Here is a 14,895-nt window from a genome sequence, read left to right on the forward strand (position 1 = left end):
ATTTCTGGTCCCAGGGAGACCCCCAATAGGGACATCAGAAACACCTGTTTTTGCAGAAGGCGATTGTCTCCGGGGCATTTCCCTGAGGCAAGAGGTCAAGTGCAGGGACCGGAAGGACCAGACCTTAATGGAAGCTGCAGAGAAGAAGGGTGGGATCTGCAGGGCAGCGGGGGTGCAGAGAGGCAGCAGAGGGAGGCTCTCAAGTGTGCCCCACTCCAAGGAGCTCTCCAGTGTCCGCACACGCTCTGCAGTCACTTAGCCGGAATGCAGGGGCCGCCCATCCTGGGACTTGTCTGGCTCCTTCCTCTGTGTCCCCAAGGAGAGAGGCAAGCCCATGATGACAACGAGCCCTAAACATGCTTCCCTGGAAAGTGTGGCTCTGGGTGTATTTACCGACCGAAACCAGGGAGCTGAGCAACACCCTTCACCAGCTTCCACGGTCCCTGTCCCCTGGGACCATCGCAAGGGAGGCACACATGGTCCCTGTGAATCTGGGCTGTCAGCACTTTTAAAGCCCTGGCTCACTTTAACAAGGGTGGGGAAGAGATGGGTGAGGAGGCTGGAACACAGGAGAAAAACAACACTTCAAGACAGTTCAACATGAAACACGAAAGTTACTGAGAGAAAGGAGACTACTTACAATCAGGCGTTAGACTGGAACACTCAGGAATGAACCAGAACCTCTGCTGGACGTCAGCAAGGATAATTCCAAATACAAAGACCCCTCCCCTTTACCGAGTCAGATCCAAGCCCAGTATTTTGAGTCTGAAGCATTTAACACTGAACACAAGTAAAAAGTTATAAAATATTTTATTAGCGGTCTTATTTCTTCAGAGCCTCTAACTTGATGGCCGTACACACTGCACCTCTCTCCGCCCAGCTGGGTTGTTTGGGTTTGCTTTCTGCCACACGCTGATCAAGCCGGCATTTGCTGAGACTGAGTGGGTTCTGACTACGCTTCACCATCTGCTCAGCAGGTGTGAAGTCGGGGAATTTTCTCTTTCCTTCTTGGAGTAAAGGACAAGTAAAGATTTACAGAGACACCACAGATAATACTATGAGATACACACCCGGAGCGAGCTGGCACATGTCCCTGCTCGTGTGTGCACACACTCATAGGCACACACACACTGGACCCTCTCGGACCCCAGCCAGCCCACAGGCAGGCTGCGTTAGGAAGCCACAGCCAGGCACGGGCAGAGAAAGGCACCTCTCTGCTGAGACACAGTGGGTGGGTGGGTGGGGTGGGGGTAAGAAGCTGGGTCCCCAGGCCAGCTCGGGACCCCCCTACAAAAGGCAACTGAGGAAAGAGGAGCAGGCTGCCCCACATCCCCGTGGTCTGCACGGTGACAGCAAGTCCAGAACTATCCTCGTATCGCACTTTACACCTTGGAAAGTACTTTCGAGAACATTCACACACTGAGAACAGGAGGCAAGAGGGCAAAGCAAAAGTCAGAGCATCTGGGGTCAGACCTGGCTCTATCCTGGCCCTCGGGCCCGGGGCCTCACTGAGCCTCCCCAGCCTCGGTGCTCTGGCCACACCAAGCATGCGGTGTGGGCCGGCGGGGAGTCAACACACGTTAGCGAGTGAGGACCTGAGCAGAGGAGCTGGTTAGGCACATAGCCAGGTCGCCCAGTGAGGAACGATGGATGCTAGGCGCTCAGGGGGGATGTTCAGCCGTGAACCCACCTGAGGCCTTTATACCTCATGCACTGGCCTGCCCCTGACCTTTGTCAAGTGGGAAAATGACCTTTCTGTGGGTCTCTAGGATGAGTTTTTACCTAAAAGCTTAAGTCCTGTTTCTTGTCCGGAAGGGCCCTCTCCTAAGGTGACTTAATCAGATTCCAGCATCTTCTGTGTAAAATGTTTATCTGGTGTCTTTCCTTCCCATGTCACACGTACGAAGCTTTCGAAGCATTTAATTCTCAAGCTGATGCTCAGTAAGAATAGGTGAAAGGGAGGTCTGAGGTACTGCAGACAGAGGCGAAAGTCTGCCAAGATGGGCTGATCAGCAAAGCCAGGCCCTGATGCTTTTGAGGAGCCACGGGGGTTAGAACACAGTGAAGCCCCTTCCTCTCCTCAACCCCATGGATCAGAGATTCTCTGGACTTATATTCTCACCTATACTAACAACCAGAAAGGCAGCAAATCATTCATCCGAAGTTTCCTCCTTCCTTCTAAATGAAGAAATGAAATCACAGACAAAGGAAGATCCAAGTCATTACATTCAGAAATTACTTAAAAGAATTAGACTTGGCAAGTGGCCCTGGTTTAAATTTCAATGTGTGAAAGACAGCATGTCACCCCTCCCCCCACCTCTTAACTAAACCCATTTAGAAAAATAAAATCAACAAGTTACTTGGATATTATCTTTTGTTGTTGCTTTGTTGCTCAGTTGTGTTGACTCTTTGTGACCTCATGGACTACAGCCTGCCAGGCTCCCATGTCCATGGGATTCTCCAGGTAAGAATACTGGAGCACGTTGCCATTTCCTTCTCCAGGGTATCTTCCCGACCCTGGGATCAAACCCACATCTCCTGCATGGCAGGCAGTTTATTTACTACTGAGCCACTTTGGGAAGCCCGGATGTTGTCTCAGGCCATTGCAGTAAGGGGTTTTTATCAAACTTCCATACAACAAAAAGCAGATTCACTCGGAGACCCTGATTCCAGGTTCACGGCATTCTAGAAGGGGAAAATAGTTCTGTTTCCTTCAGAAACCTTCTTTGGCCTGAGCCCCCTTCTACCCTGTGGCCACATTGATTCCAACAAGCACACAGGCTCCTGCCAGGAATTCAAAGGCCATTTACCCTACAGAAGTGCCCATGACTCTTGCCCTAGAGGGATTTTGCTTATGTGATCGCGTCATTGGAAAGACGTTTCCAGTCCGGAAAGACTGAAAAGATGATGGTGCCGCTGAGCTGCCATGGAAACCAGATGTGGGACACAGCATCTTCCATGGCTCTCAGTATAGTTTGACGCAGCTCCAGAATCTTGGCCACACTAAGCTTTTGCCAGTTTCTTACAAAGGCCTTGGATTCTCAGGAAATCTCAGTATCTTCCCTCCTGTGCAGTTAGTACATCTTTCATGGGCTATACCTGCAGATCCCGCACATTCACACCTGGGTTTCTCTAAGCCCAGCATCCCCAGGTTCAGTGGAGGTAGTTGATGTGATAAGTGAGGGAAGAGAAAATGTTTGTAAAAAATCAGCAGGATTGAGCTTCTAGAATTTCTAGGCAAAATTAAGGTGCTCAGAAAGTTAGGGGAAAAAAAAACCCAACATATTTTGCTCAAGTGAAAATAAGAAGCGCGGGGGAAATAAAAGATTTTGAAAGAGATAGCCAAATTTGCCTTACAACTTTCTGTACAACTTAAAAAAATTCATGCCTGGCTTAGCGCACATGGTTGGTTCCACGGTTTTCCTCTAACCTGCAATCAGCACCTATGTCTTTCCCAGGATCTGTCTGCAAATGAGACCAGCTCAGCGATCAAGCCAAACCCCTCACGTCTCTCCACAAAGTACGTTTACCCTGAATAATTTTTTTCACCAAGTACTAAAAAGGTACAGCTTCTGGAAATGAATGAAATTGATCGACTTTTGACTTGGAAAACGACTTCTCGTTGGAAAAAGAGACAAATTGTAGAAAGATGAAACTACGAAAATACCAGTCACAGGATGGAGTCCCTCTTGGCTTTGCCTTTCCACCCCTGGACATCTGACTGCCCAGGGGCCCCAGGAAACTGCCCACATCCCTCGTGCAGAACCAGAGCTCCCCGGTCAGAAGGAAGAATTCTGCTGAGGAAGCCTCTTGTCACCCACTTTGTGGCAGTTTTAAATTCTGCCTCAGGGGTTGTATTTTAAAAATTTCTGCATGTGAAAAAGAAAGACCATTCTACATCTTCTTCCTAGTTATAGCTAGAAAGGGTAATGGAGAGAAGACCCAACTCAGTGGGGCAGCGAAGTCCAGCACTGGTTGGCCACCTGACAACCCGACATAGTCCTCAGGGTCCACAGGCGTGTCTGTGTCCTTGAGCCCTGCAAGGGTTATGGAAGTGGCCCGTGGCCACGGTGCCCAACGTTCCTCTCTCTGGCTTTCCAGCACTTTACCTCTCGGCCCGGATTTTGTATCTCAGCACGAGGTAGGCAATGAGACGCAGGGAGATGAAGAAAATCCCCAGGACAATGAAGTCCAAGTAGAGCTTGGCGTTCTCCACGTCCAATTCTCGCAGGATAGCCTCTGACTTCTGGAAGTGGCACGTCTCGTTGGTGTTACAGTGCAGGTCCTCCCGGTCAAGGCCGTAGATGGAGAGGATGACCCCCTCAAACCCATACCTGGGGGGTAATGCCAGAATGAGGAGGGCTCGGGATCCCCCCATCCCTACCTCTGCCCATGCCTGTGGAATGTACACTGACTCCCCACCGCATCCTCAGCCTGGCTCCCTCCCTCTTTTCTCCTGGAATACTTCTTAACCGCTCTGCTGCTTCCTAGCATAAACCCACTACACAGCTTGACCGAGTGTCTGCCAATCTCCTTGCCTCCAAAGTCTCCACACACACACAAAAAAACCCCATATTTAACCAAGAGTGGGTATTGTTCAGAGGTGGCATGAATGGAAAAACACATTGATCACTTCTGATATCACACCTTTTTTTTTTTAACAGTTAAATAGAATAAAGGGTCTGAGAGCTTTTCAAGGCCTGCAGAGCATTTGAATAAAACATTTCTGCACCACCTTTCATTCTGTTCCAGCTCTGCATTATCAGAACAAAAATGCTAATTCTGAGAAGAAAGACATGGGTCTCTGATTTCTAAGTCTTGAAAGGTGCACCGTTGCTGAAACTCTGCACAAGGGCTTCTTTTAGATTTTGTTCTCAGGAACAATATACTTGGCCTTGAATTGACATTCTAGAAAACACAAGCTTGTTCACAGCTTGGGACCCTGGGTGTCATGTGGAATGGCTGTGGCTGGGGGCACAAGCTCTAATGACCGGCCCTGCCTGCTGAGGGCCAAGATGCCAAAGCGTGAAACCTGATGTTGCAGCGCTAAGGCAGCAGAGCAGCTTGTTCAAGAATATGAGGACGCTTGAGACATGTCTTGTTTTCCACTGGATTTCTTACTCAGAACCTTGTACTGTGGTATTAGAGAAGACTCCTGAGAGTCCGTTAGACTTCAGCGAGATCGAACCAGTCAATCCTAAAGGAAATCAGTCCTGAATATTCATTAAGGACTGATGCTAAAGCTGAAGCTCCAATACTTTGGCCACCTGATGTGAAGAGCCGACTCATTGGAAAAGACCCTGATGCTGGGAAAGATTGAAGGCAGGAGGAGAAGGGGATGAAAAAGGATGAGATGGTTGGACGGCATCACTGACTCAGTGGACACGAATTTGAGCTACCTCTGGGAGATGGTGGAGGACAGGGAAGCCTAGTGTGCTGCAGTTCATGGGGTTGCAAAGAGTCAGACATGACTTAGCGACTGAACAAGAACCTTGTTATAAGCAATGTTTATTCCAGAGAGGAATAAGTTCTTCAAGGCAGCTCTCTAAAGCACACAGGACATGGGGCTGCCATGGCTTGTCCAGGGCACCAGTGTGGTGCTTGCTCGGTCGCTCAGTCATGTCCAGCTCTTTGCGATCCCATGGGCCACAATGCGCCAGGCTCCTCTGGCCATGGGATTCTCCAGGCAAGAATACTGGGGTGGGTTGCCATTTCCAGGCCACCAGTAGCTAGGGTTTATTTTATCCACGTGTGTGTGTGTGTGTGTGTGTGTGTGTGAGTGTGTGTGTGTGAATGTGTGTGTGTGTGTGTGTATGTCTGTGTGTCTGTGTGTGTCTGTGTGTCTGTGTGTGTGAGGGTGAAGGTAAGGCACACAAAGCTAGGAAGAAAAAGGCACTGATACTTTCTGGGCTCATGACCTGAGAGTCTAGCCGGCATCTAGCTGACAGCCAAGGAGGGGCTTTCGTGAGCCTCTGCCTGTCCCCAGTTCCCTTCCCTTTGTCGTCCTAAAGGCCCCAAGTCCTAAGGGGCCCTGCAGGCTACCTGACGTAAGAGACGTAGGACATCCACTGCAAGTAGGTGGGGATCGTGTCAAAGCTGACAAAGAACCCTGAGAAGAGGAGCACAGGGATGGCCGTGACGGGTCCCACGAAGGTCGCCACCTGGGAGGGGACACAGAAGGACCTTACTCCTGCCCACCTCCTCCTCCTCAGGGGGCACGGAGCCCACAGCCCATGCTTCCAGGAAAGGGCCAGAGCTGTCAGGACAGGTCATCCAGGTCACCCAGGGCCAGGATGGCACAGAAGCACCCCTTTGGGGAGGAGCAGGCTGGTTTCCTGCACAAGGAGGGGCCGTGTTGCTGCCCAGAGGCCCAGCTGGACCCAGCAGAGGGGACGGAGGCTGAAAAAGCATGGAGGCCCTGAAAAGCAGGGACAGAGAGATGCTGGTGCGGCCATGAGGGTGCCTATGGGGCGGGAGGCACACGCCTGAGTTGACATCCTGTGTCCCAGCAAGGAAGGGTCAGGAGTGAGACTCCCTGGGTGCCGACAGCAGCTGGCGTGGGCCCAGCACTTTCTACAGCTGTCGGCTGTGAGACGGACACCACTGCCATTGCCGCCCATGGATGCGGGTGCTGCCCAGAGGCCATGGGCATGGAACACGAGGCCACGTACAGGAGAGGGGGCGGCAGAAGGCCGTGGGGTGCTTACTCCCCAGACTTCTGGCTTTGTTTCCTAAGGCTCAGACTGGCCTGAGCATGTGAAGCCCTGGAGGTGCAAAAACTGTGCACACAGTGGGTTTGGCAGGCTGGGAGTAGGTGGCACCAGATGTCCAGAAGGGGCATGTGGAGGGGCTTGGGCAGGTGGCAGTGTGAGGTGTGATGGGGTTGTCTGGGGAACAGCTGTGTGGATCCCACAGAGGCAACAAAACATAGGAATTGAGAGCTTGGCCTCAGAGCTGCTGTGTGACTCTGACAAAATCACCTTGCCTCTCTGGGCCTCAGTCTCCTCATCTGTGAAATGGGAGGATTGCACCTAACTTGTAGGGGTGCTTAGACTCAATGAGCTCATGTTCAATCACAGGTCCAGCTGACCTCTGGGCACAAACTCAGCCCGTCCATGTGCAAGAGACCAGCGTGCTCCTCTCCAAACAGGTGTTTGGTGAGAATAGCACCTGGCGTGCCCTGTGACACATAAGGCCACCTGCTGCTGTCAATTTGCCAACCCTGAGCAGCCAGGACACCCTGATCCCTTCCCCAGGGACCGACTGACCGACCTGCTGAAGCCAGGCTGGGAAGTCAGGACAGAATCAGGAGGAGGGGTCTCAGGGGCGGGGTACTGAGCCCATGGGGCCTGCAGCCCGAGCCACATGGGTGGAGGTGGGGAAGCGAGGCCCGCCCCATGGTACATCTTTGGCTGGTACCTGCAGTGACGTGGACGCGGCTCCGATCAGCAGGCCCAGGGACTGCGCCACCAGTGAGGTCATGGTGCCCAGCGCCGCGAACAGGACGAAGCGCACAGCGTCAGACGGCTGGGACGTCATCCAGTACACGATGCTGCAGTAGGCCACGGGGAACATGATCTGGAAACACAGGGCCCGTCACCCTCACCTGCAAGCCGCGCTTCCCGCCCCCCGGGGATGCTGGGGAGCCCCACCCCGCCACACCACGCCAGGGCAATAGAGCACCTGAAAGGGCACGTCCGCCATGGTCTTGGCCAGGTAGTAGGCCTTCAGGCTGTACCAGTAATTCAGGTGCTCTCGGAGAAACACGCTCATTTCCAGAGGAACTAGGGGGCAGGAAAACGTAAAGGGTCACTCGGACATCACAGCACACCAAGAACTCAGACAAGGATCTCCTGCGAGAGCCTCTGCAGCCCCAGCTTGGAGCTGTGAATCTGAAGTGCTTCAAGTATTACTCTCTGGAGTTTGAATGGAAAGGTATGAAATGATTCACCTGCCTGGGGAAACTGCCTGGTACACTGGCAACCACTGTAGTGACTGGTCCAAGTATCTCCTGCTGAACCTGTTTTCACTGAGTAACTGACAATGCAATGCCTTCCCCGGGCAAGTCCTCAGAAGCTGCTCCCGGAAATTCAGGGCAACTTAAGGAAGAGGCATTGCCGGAGGAGCTGTCTAGGCTGGGAGACCTGGTGAAGCCAGTTTTCCACACTGTCCCCCTGAAGCGGCCAAGGGCAGCCTGCTCTGCGAGCAGCCTAGAACTGCACAGAAATCCACCTAGAACAGCATTACTGCATGCTAAACTCTTTGCGACCCCATGGACTGTAGCCCGCCCGACTCTTCTGCCCATGGAATTCTCCAGGCAGCAATACTGGAGCGGGTCGCTGTGTCCTATTCCAGGGAATCTTTCCAACCCAGAATAGCTTTACCCGCTCACAAATCTGGCTGCACCAGGGCTATCTTAACTGAATGAGGTAACGCTCACACAGTAGCATTTGAGGGGTTCCCAGTTAGAAAACCTTTTAAAATCTCTCAGCCTTCCACCAGGCTTACAGATCTTCCATTAGTGATTCACTCCTTTGGCTTAAACATGGTATGCATTTTCTCATCTAACAGAACATACAATCATACCTACATCTGTCAACGAAGAAAACGGTCTTTTAAAAAATAAAATAAGACACTCTATGTTTGTGGCCGAGCAAGCCACGACCTAGCGGCAGACAAGGAAGGAGGGCTGGGTGCGGGCTGGACCAGGCACTCACATGTGAGGACGGTGGGCATGAGGGCCGCGAACATGAGGAAGAGCATGGAGAAGAAGAGGAAGCCGGAGTTGCTCAGGACCTTCTTGGCTTCGTTCCCAATCCCCAGGTAGAGCAGGCCAATGAGGAGGCCAATGCCGATGTGGGAGGTGATCCGCAGGTGCGTGAGGACCTGGGCAGACGAGGTCCACACTCAGGTGTGCAAGCTCGGAGGTGGGTGGTGAGAGGACAAGGAGACCAGGGGCCCCAGAGGTGGCGGTCAAGGCTTCTGCCCCTTCCCTCCAGAAAGGTGGCAGTCAACCCGCTTCTCCTGCGGCCTGTGCATTGCAGGTGGATTCTTTACGACTGAGTTACCCAGGAAGCCCATTCATTCACTACCCTTAGTTTAAGCTTCCCTTATACCAAGCCCAGGACCCTACACCAGCTCATACGCACACACACACACACACTCACACATGCACACTCACAGGGCAGCATTTCACTGCTGTTCAAGCAGAAGGAACTGCTATCCTGCGTTAAATCCCCTTCAACATAGCAAACCAGGACTGTGTCCCTTCAGAGGAGGGGACAAGTGATAAGAATGGTGGTAAAGAGGACAAAGAATGGCCGCAGGACAGACCCACCCTTGCAGAGCACAGCCTGGATGGCTACCAGCCCCTCTATCTTTCAAACTGGGTTCCGGAGGCTCCTGGGCACTCAGGGACCCCCTACACAGGCTGTCAGATTCTCCACTCATAAGGATGGATCTTGTTCTGACTCCCAATCCTCCACCAACTCCTTCCTCTGCTGGGTGGAGCTTCCCAGAGGGAGGAATCCCCTTCTTTATGCCAGCCTTGGCCAATGGAATGTGAGCACCGGTGACAGGTTCCCCCACCCGCCCACCCACCATCCCGCCAGGAGCAGGAAGCTATAAGGGCTGCCATTGGGTTTCTCTGACACTTTCCCTTGCCATATAATAGAAAGGAGCCAGTCCTCCATTCTGGGTCCCCAGACGAGAAGACACACGGGGCAGGACCACAACCCACAGCCGCCCACAGGTTACACAAACCAGACATGACTCCTGTCATAACCACTAGCAGCCAGGGAGTGTTTGTTACTGTGGCATCACAGAAATCTGACTGATGTAGAAAGAGAAAAGTGCAAGCAGATGAACAGACCCAAAGGTGACCCCTCAGCTTCCGTTGCCACGGAGACCACTGCACACCACCTTACCGAGTCCCTCATGATGCTGAGGAAAGTCCTTTTGAAGAGGATGCAGAACTGGGTGAGGCAGCTGGCAGAGAAGCTGTGACAGCCTTCCATGGAAGTGGAGTCCTGGGGACACACCAAGAGGGGGAGGAGGGGTGAGCCCCCTGGCCCCTGGATGCCCCCTCCTCTAAACCGAGGAAAGTGCTCGTGCAGCAGGCGTGCGGGGTGGTGTGCAGCGCTCCCAGGGGCTGGGGGTGTGCATTACCTTTCTCCACCCCTTCCATCGTTTTGTCTGCTTTACCTCTTCAGAGGGCCGGTGCCAAATAAAAGGATTCACCTCGGCATCGCCCTCAGGCTCTCTCCTGCTGTCAGAGTCACACTTGCCCTCCCAGACCGCTCTCACCAGGCGGCCGTTCTGGTCGCCGTACTCGCCGGACGCGATTTCCATGACTGCACAGAGGAGAGAGACAGAGGGCTCAGCCCGGGCATTGATCATGCGGGCCTCTTTCCTCTGCAACAAAGTCAGTAATCCAGTGGGAATATCTTTTAACTGATTATATAGATGCTACGTGAGGATGCTAATGATGTGATAAAAATAATTTAGCGGCCAATGTTGTTTCTGTTCTCAATGCCCAGCAAGGCCGTTGATCACATCAGGAGCCTGGAAATGCAAATACAGATTGTGATGTTGGACAGCCCGAGAAGTCATGAGCTCATGCATCTATTAACTTATTCATCTGTCTAGTGTTTATTGCCGAGAAGGCGATGGCACCTCACTCCAGTACTCTTGCCTGGAAAATCCCATGGATAGAGGAGCCTGGTAGGATGTAGTCCATGGTGTCGCAAAGAGTCAGACACGACTGAATGACTTCACTTTCACTTTTCACTTTCCTGCATTGGAGAAGGAAATGGCAACCCACTCCAGTATTCTTGTCCGGAGAATCCCAGGGATGGGGAGCCTGGTGGGCTGCCATCTATGGGGTCACACAGAGTCGGACACGACTGAAACGACATAGCTTAGCTTAGTGTTTATTGAGTGCTGGTCATGGGCATGCATGCATCAGAGTTGGAGCTGGGAGGAGGGCAGAAGGAAGCAAGATTCCTGTTAGCAAGGCAGTTCCCAGGATGAGGGTGAGCAATGAGCACCAGGGCAGCTCTTTGGGACCAAGAAGAAGTGCTGGGGGTCCTGAGAGGGGTGTGCTGAGCTCCCTGGGGACACTGGGGACCATAAGCTCCACCTCTCAGATCCCCAGGAAGCATCACCTCCACCAACCCTCCTTGACCCTGGTGTCATGCCTCCTCTCTACCCCAGACTGCCCAAGGTCCCACTTTGCTCCTTCTCTCCGGGGTCCACCTTCCCCTGGCACCTGCTGCTCCTTCCTCTCCTCCCACCCGCACTCTCCCTCCACCCTCCCCCATTCCTCCTGGGGTGGGACCTGACCCTTCATCTCAGTAAGATTCTTGCTAATGCAATGCCCCCAGGGACCCTCTCTGGCAAGATTCTTGCTAATGCAATGCGCCCAGGGACCCTCTCTGGCAAAACCAGCTGTTTCCAGAGCCCAAGCCAGGACGGCTAACTCTCTCTCCATCCGATCACAAACCGGGAGAGCCTGGCCCCACCAGAATGTCACGATCAATGACACCAACCCAGCCAGAACTGCCTGCTCTGCTGGCCATTCACACCCACCACCCTCCAAACAGCCCCTCTCTCCCCACGTCTCTCCCTCTCCTCAGGCATGATATTGAGGAGCTCCTCCCTGGGCTCTCCCCAGTGCCCTGTTCCTTCTCCTCCCATCTGTCCTTCCCCATAGGTCCTCACTTCTCTGCTGGCCATGGACCTCACCGCCCTTCCCTGTTCAGCAGCACCTGTCCCCCACTGTCCTTGCTCCTGAACGACTATGCAGCCAGCCTGACCATCCCCACCATCAAGGATGCTGAAGACTCCTCCTCCTCTCCCTCGGCCCACATCTCCTTCCTGCTCACCCCACTCTGGCCCGGCTTCGTCAGAGCTCCCTTATTGTAAGAAAGAGGCATTTCCCAGCAACAGCATCTCACGGAACACAGTTTGGGAGAGGATGTGTAGGAAAGGTGGGGTCTGGGGAACTGGTGGGGCTGGATGCTTGAAAGTAAAACAACTGAGTGAGAAAGGCTGATGACCAGGAGACCAAGAAGGAGGAATAGAGTGGGTTGAAGCATGCCCCCCCCAAAGACTCATGTCCACCTGGAATCTCAGAATGTGGCCTTCTTTGGAAAAGGTTATTTGCAGATGTAATTGGTTTTAGATCTTGAGATGAAATTATCCTGGATTTAGGATGGGCCCTGAATCCAACTGAAGGCAAATGGAGAAGGGGGAGGCAGAGGATGAGATGGTTGGATGGCATCACCAACTCAGTCGACATGAATCTGAGCAAACTCCAGGAGATGGTAAAGGACAGGGAAGCCTGGCGATGCTGCAGTCCATGGGGTCGCAGAGTCGGACATGACTTAGCGACTGAACAGCAACTGAATAAAATGACTGGTGTCCTTATTAGAAGAGGAGGTGACATACAGACACACACAGAGAAACACAGAGAAAAAAGCCATGTGAAGACAGAGGCAGAGACTGGAGGGATGGGTCACAGGTTAAGGACCACTGGAGCCTCCAGAAGCTGGATGAGGCAGGAAGGACCTTCCCCCAGAGCCTCAGGAGGGAGCCCAGCCCTGCAGAGACCTTGACTTCTGGCCTCCAGACTTCCTCTTGTTTCAGACTACCCAGCTTGTGGGGCCCCAGGGAAGCAGGACACGATAGCCAGGACAGGACCCCACACACCGTGGCTGACGGGGAGGATGGGATGGGGTCGGGGTATACAAGCAGTTGGTGGTCTAGTGACTATGAAGCTCAAAAGAAAAAGAAAGCAAGCAAGGGGGGTTGCAAGTTCTTGCACTTGGACAGCAGGGGGCAGAAGTGGTGGATCTGACGGGAGGACAAGGGAGATGGTTCCAGAGGCGCTGGACACAGAGGTTGCCATCTGCAGATAAACGTGCAGGCTGCACAATGGGCAGATCTGGTGGGGAAGTGACTTGGGATGTTGGTATCAGTGCCTTGGAGGGTCCTGGCCAAGAGGAAAGGCCAAAGCAGGAGCCCTGGGGGCACCGAGAATGGAGCTTATAAAGCACAGAAGCTGCAGCCTCTGGGTCAGGAGGAGCGACCCCTCCCGTTAACCTGGGCTTTAGGCTCCCAGGGTGTTAGTCGCTAAGTCATGTCTGACTCTGTGCAACCCCACTGACTGTAGCCTGCCAGGCTTCTCTGTCCATGGAATTTTCCAGCAAGAAGACTAGAGTGGGCTGCCATTTCCTTCTGCAGGAGATCTTCCAGACCCAGAGATTGAACCTGGGTCTCCTGTATTGCAGGCCAATGCTTTACCATCCGAGCTACTAGGAAAGCTCTGGGTTCCCAGTGAAGTGAAGCGAAAGTCGCTCAGTCATGTCCAACTCTTTGTGACCCCATGGACTATACAGTCCCTGGAATTCTCCAGGCCACAATACTGGAGTGGGTAGCCTTTTCCTTCTCCAGGGGATCTTTCCAACCAAGGGATCGAACCTAGGTCTTCCGCATTGCAGGCAGATTCTTTACCAGCTGAAGTACAAGGGAAGCCTTGGGATCCCAGAGTCTTATTCAAAACTGCTTTGGTCAAAATTTGTTGTGTTTGGTTAAAAATTTAAGTTGAATTTTTAACATCTGCATTAATCACATCTGCATTAATCAATGCAAAAGGAATTTTGTTAAAGGTTATTTCTTTTTAGAAATAACTTCCTTTAGACTGGAAGCATCACACAGTCAAGTATCGGGAAATATTTGGCCTAACAACAAATCCCTTGTTTGCGGTCCTAGGTATTTCATCTGGAGGAAAGAAAACCTCTTTTGACTTTTTTTCTGCCTCAGGACAGCACTTGAGCTATCTGTGGAATATTAAAGTAATTTTTGATTTGAAGGCTACAGGTAAGAGTGGAAACCCACCAGGAATAAAAAAGACCCCCTTTGGCTGGTCAAGGCTCAACTCACCGAAATCGGCCGGGTTGTGGTAGGTTGGGCAATTCAGACCTAAGTCCCTCAAATATGGTACAAGGTTTGAGACTTTCCCTCGGTACACACACTGTCCTTGACTGAGGACATAAAGCTGAAAAAAGTAAGAAGGAAAACATCAACTCTGCCTTCCTCTGTAAAGGGAGAGAAACTCTCAATCCACCCATCCAATGATCCACTCAACCACTCACCCACCTATCCATCCATCCACTCATTTATCTATCCATTCACCTAACCACTCATCCATCCACTCACCCAACCATCCATCTATACACCCACTCATCCATCTATCCATCCGTCCACCTATTCACCCCATCATCCACTCACCCATCCATCCATCTATATATCCACTCATCCATCCATCCACCCCACCCATCCATCTGTACATCCACCCATCCATCTAACCACCCACCCATCTATCTATCCATCCATTCATCCATCAACCCATTAATTCCTCTCTCAGGACAGCTTTATGTTACCTCCCAAGGATTCAAAGTTCAAAGGGAAATCCATGATAAGTCAGGAAAGACAGAAGATATCATATGACCAGGAATTATTTACTCTGTTGCCTTTCTTCCCCTCATGCTAACCACTTGCTTAGGCCAGATTTTGGAGCTATACACGCTGCATTCCTTGGGAGATTTTTTTTGCTCAGGATGATATAAAAGCCTAAGATTTATAAAAGAGATGATACCTTACAAATATCACAACCTGCTATCTAATTCTGTATGGCAAGTGTCCCCCTCCTGTCATCAGGGGGGTCATTAATGAAGCCTCAGTAATGTCAGTGACTCATCCAAGACCCTGTGGCTGGATACTAACCCTAGAGAGAGGACACTAGTCAGCTCTTCCTATCCCCTCTGGCCCTGCCACCTGAAGTGCTTATGGCACCAAAGTTTTAAGAAATATAACACCTAAGGCCACTCAAAA

The 14,895-nt window shown here is 52.0% G+C and overlaps 1 protein-coding gene across 2 annotated transcripts in view; it reads right to left on the bottom strand.

Moving 5' to 3' along the window:
* Nucleotides 1-791: 791 nt before the first annotated feature.
* The window catches only part of ABCG1 (ATP binding cassette subfamily G member 1), a 65,380-nt gene continuing 51,276 nt past the window's right edge, over nucleotides 792-14,895 (bottom strand). The window contains exons 8-15 of one of the 2 annotated variants that reach the window (XM_040231570.1): nucleotides 13,945-14,059; nucleotides 10,204-10,352; nucleotides 9,927-10,028; nucleotides 8,718-8,886; nucleotides 7,684-7,784; nucleotides 7,420-7,578; nucleotides 6,043-6,161; nucleotides 792-4,334 (exon numbers count right to left, since the gene is read on the bottom strand). In XM_040231570.1, coding sequence (XP_040087504.1) covers nucleotides 4,106-4,334; nucleotides 6,043-6,161; nucleotides 7,420-7,578; nucleotides 7,684-7,784; nucleotides 8,718-8,886; nucleotides 9,927-10,028; nucleotides 10,204-10,352; nucleotides 13,945-14,059 — 1,143 coding nt within the window. In that variant the 3' untranslated portion in view covers nucleotides 792-4,105. Of the gene's footprint in view, nucleotides 4,335-6,042; nucleotides 6,162-7,419; nucleotides 7,579-7,683; nucleotides 7,785-8,717; nucleotides 8,887-9,926; nucleotides 10,029-10,167; nucleotides 10,353-13,944; nucleotides 14,060-14,895 lie in introns of both variants that reach the window. The other variant, XM_040231560.1, reaches the window with a different exon arrangement.

The sequence above is a fragment of the Oryx dammah genome, unplaced genomic scaffold (genome assembly GCF_014754425.2).
Source record: "Oryx dammah isolate SB20612 unplaced genomic scaffold, SCBI_Odam_1.1 HiC_scaffold_2, whole genome shotgun sequence".
Lineage (NCBI taxonomy): Eukaryota > Metazoa > Chordata > Mammalia > Artiodactyla > Bovidae > Oryx > Oryx dammah.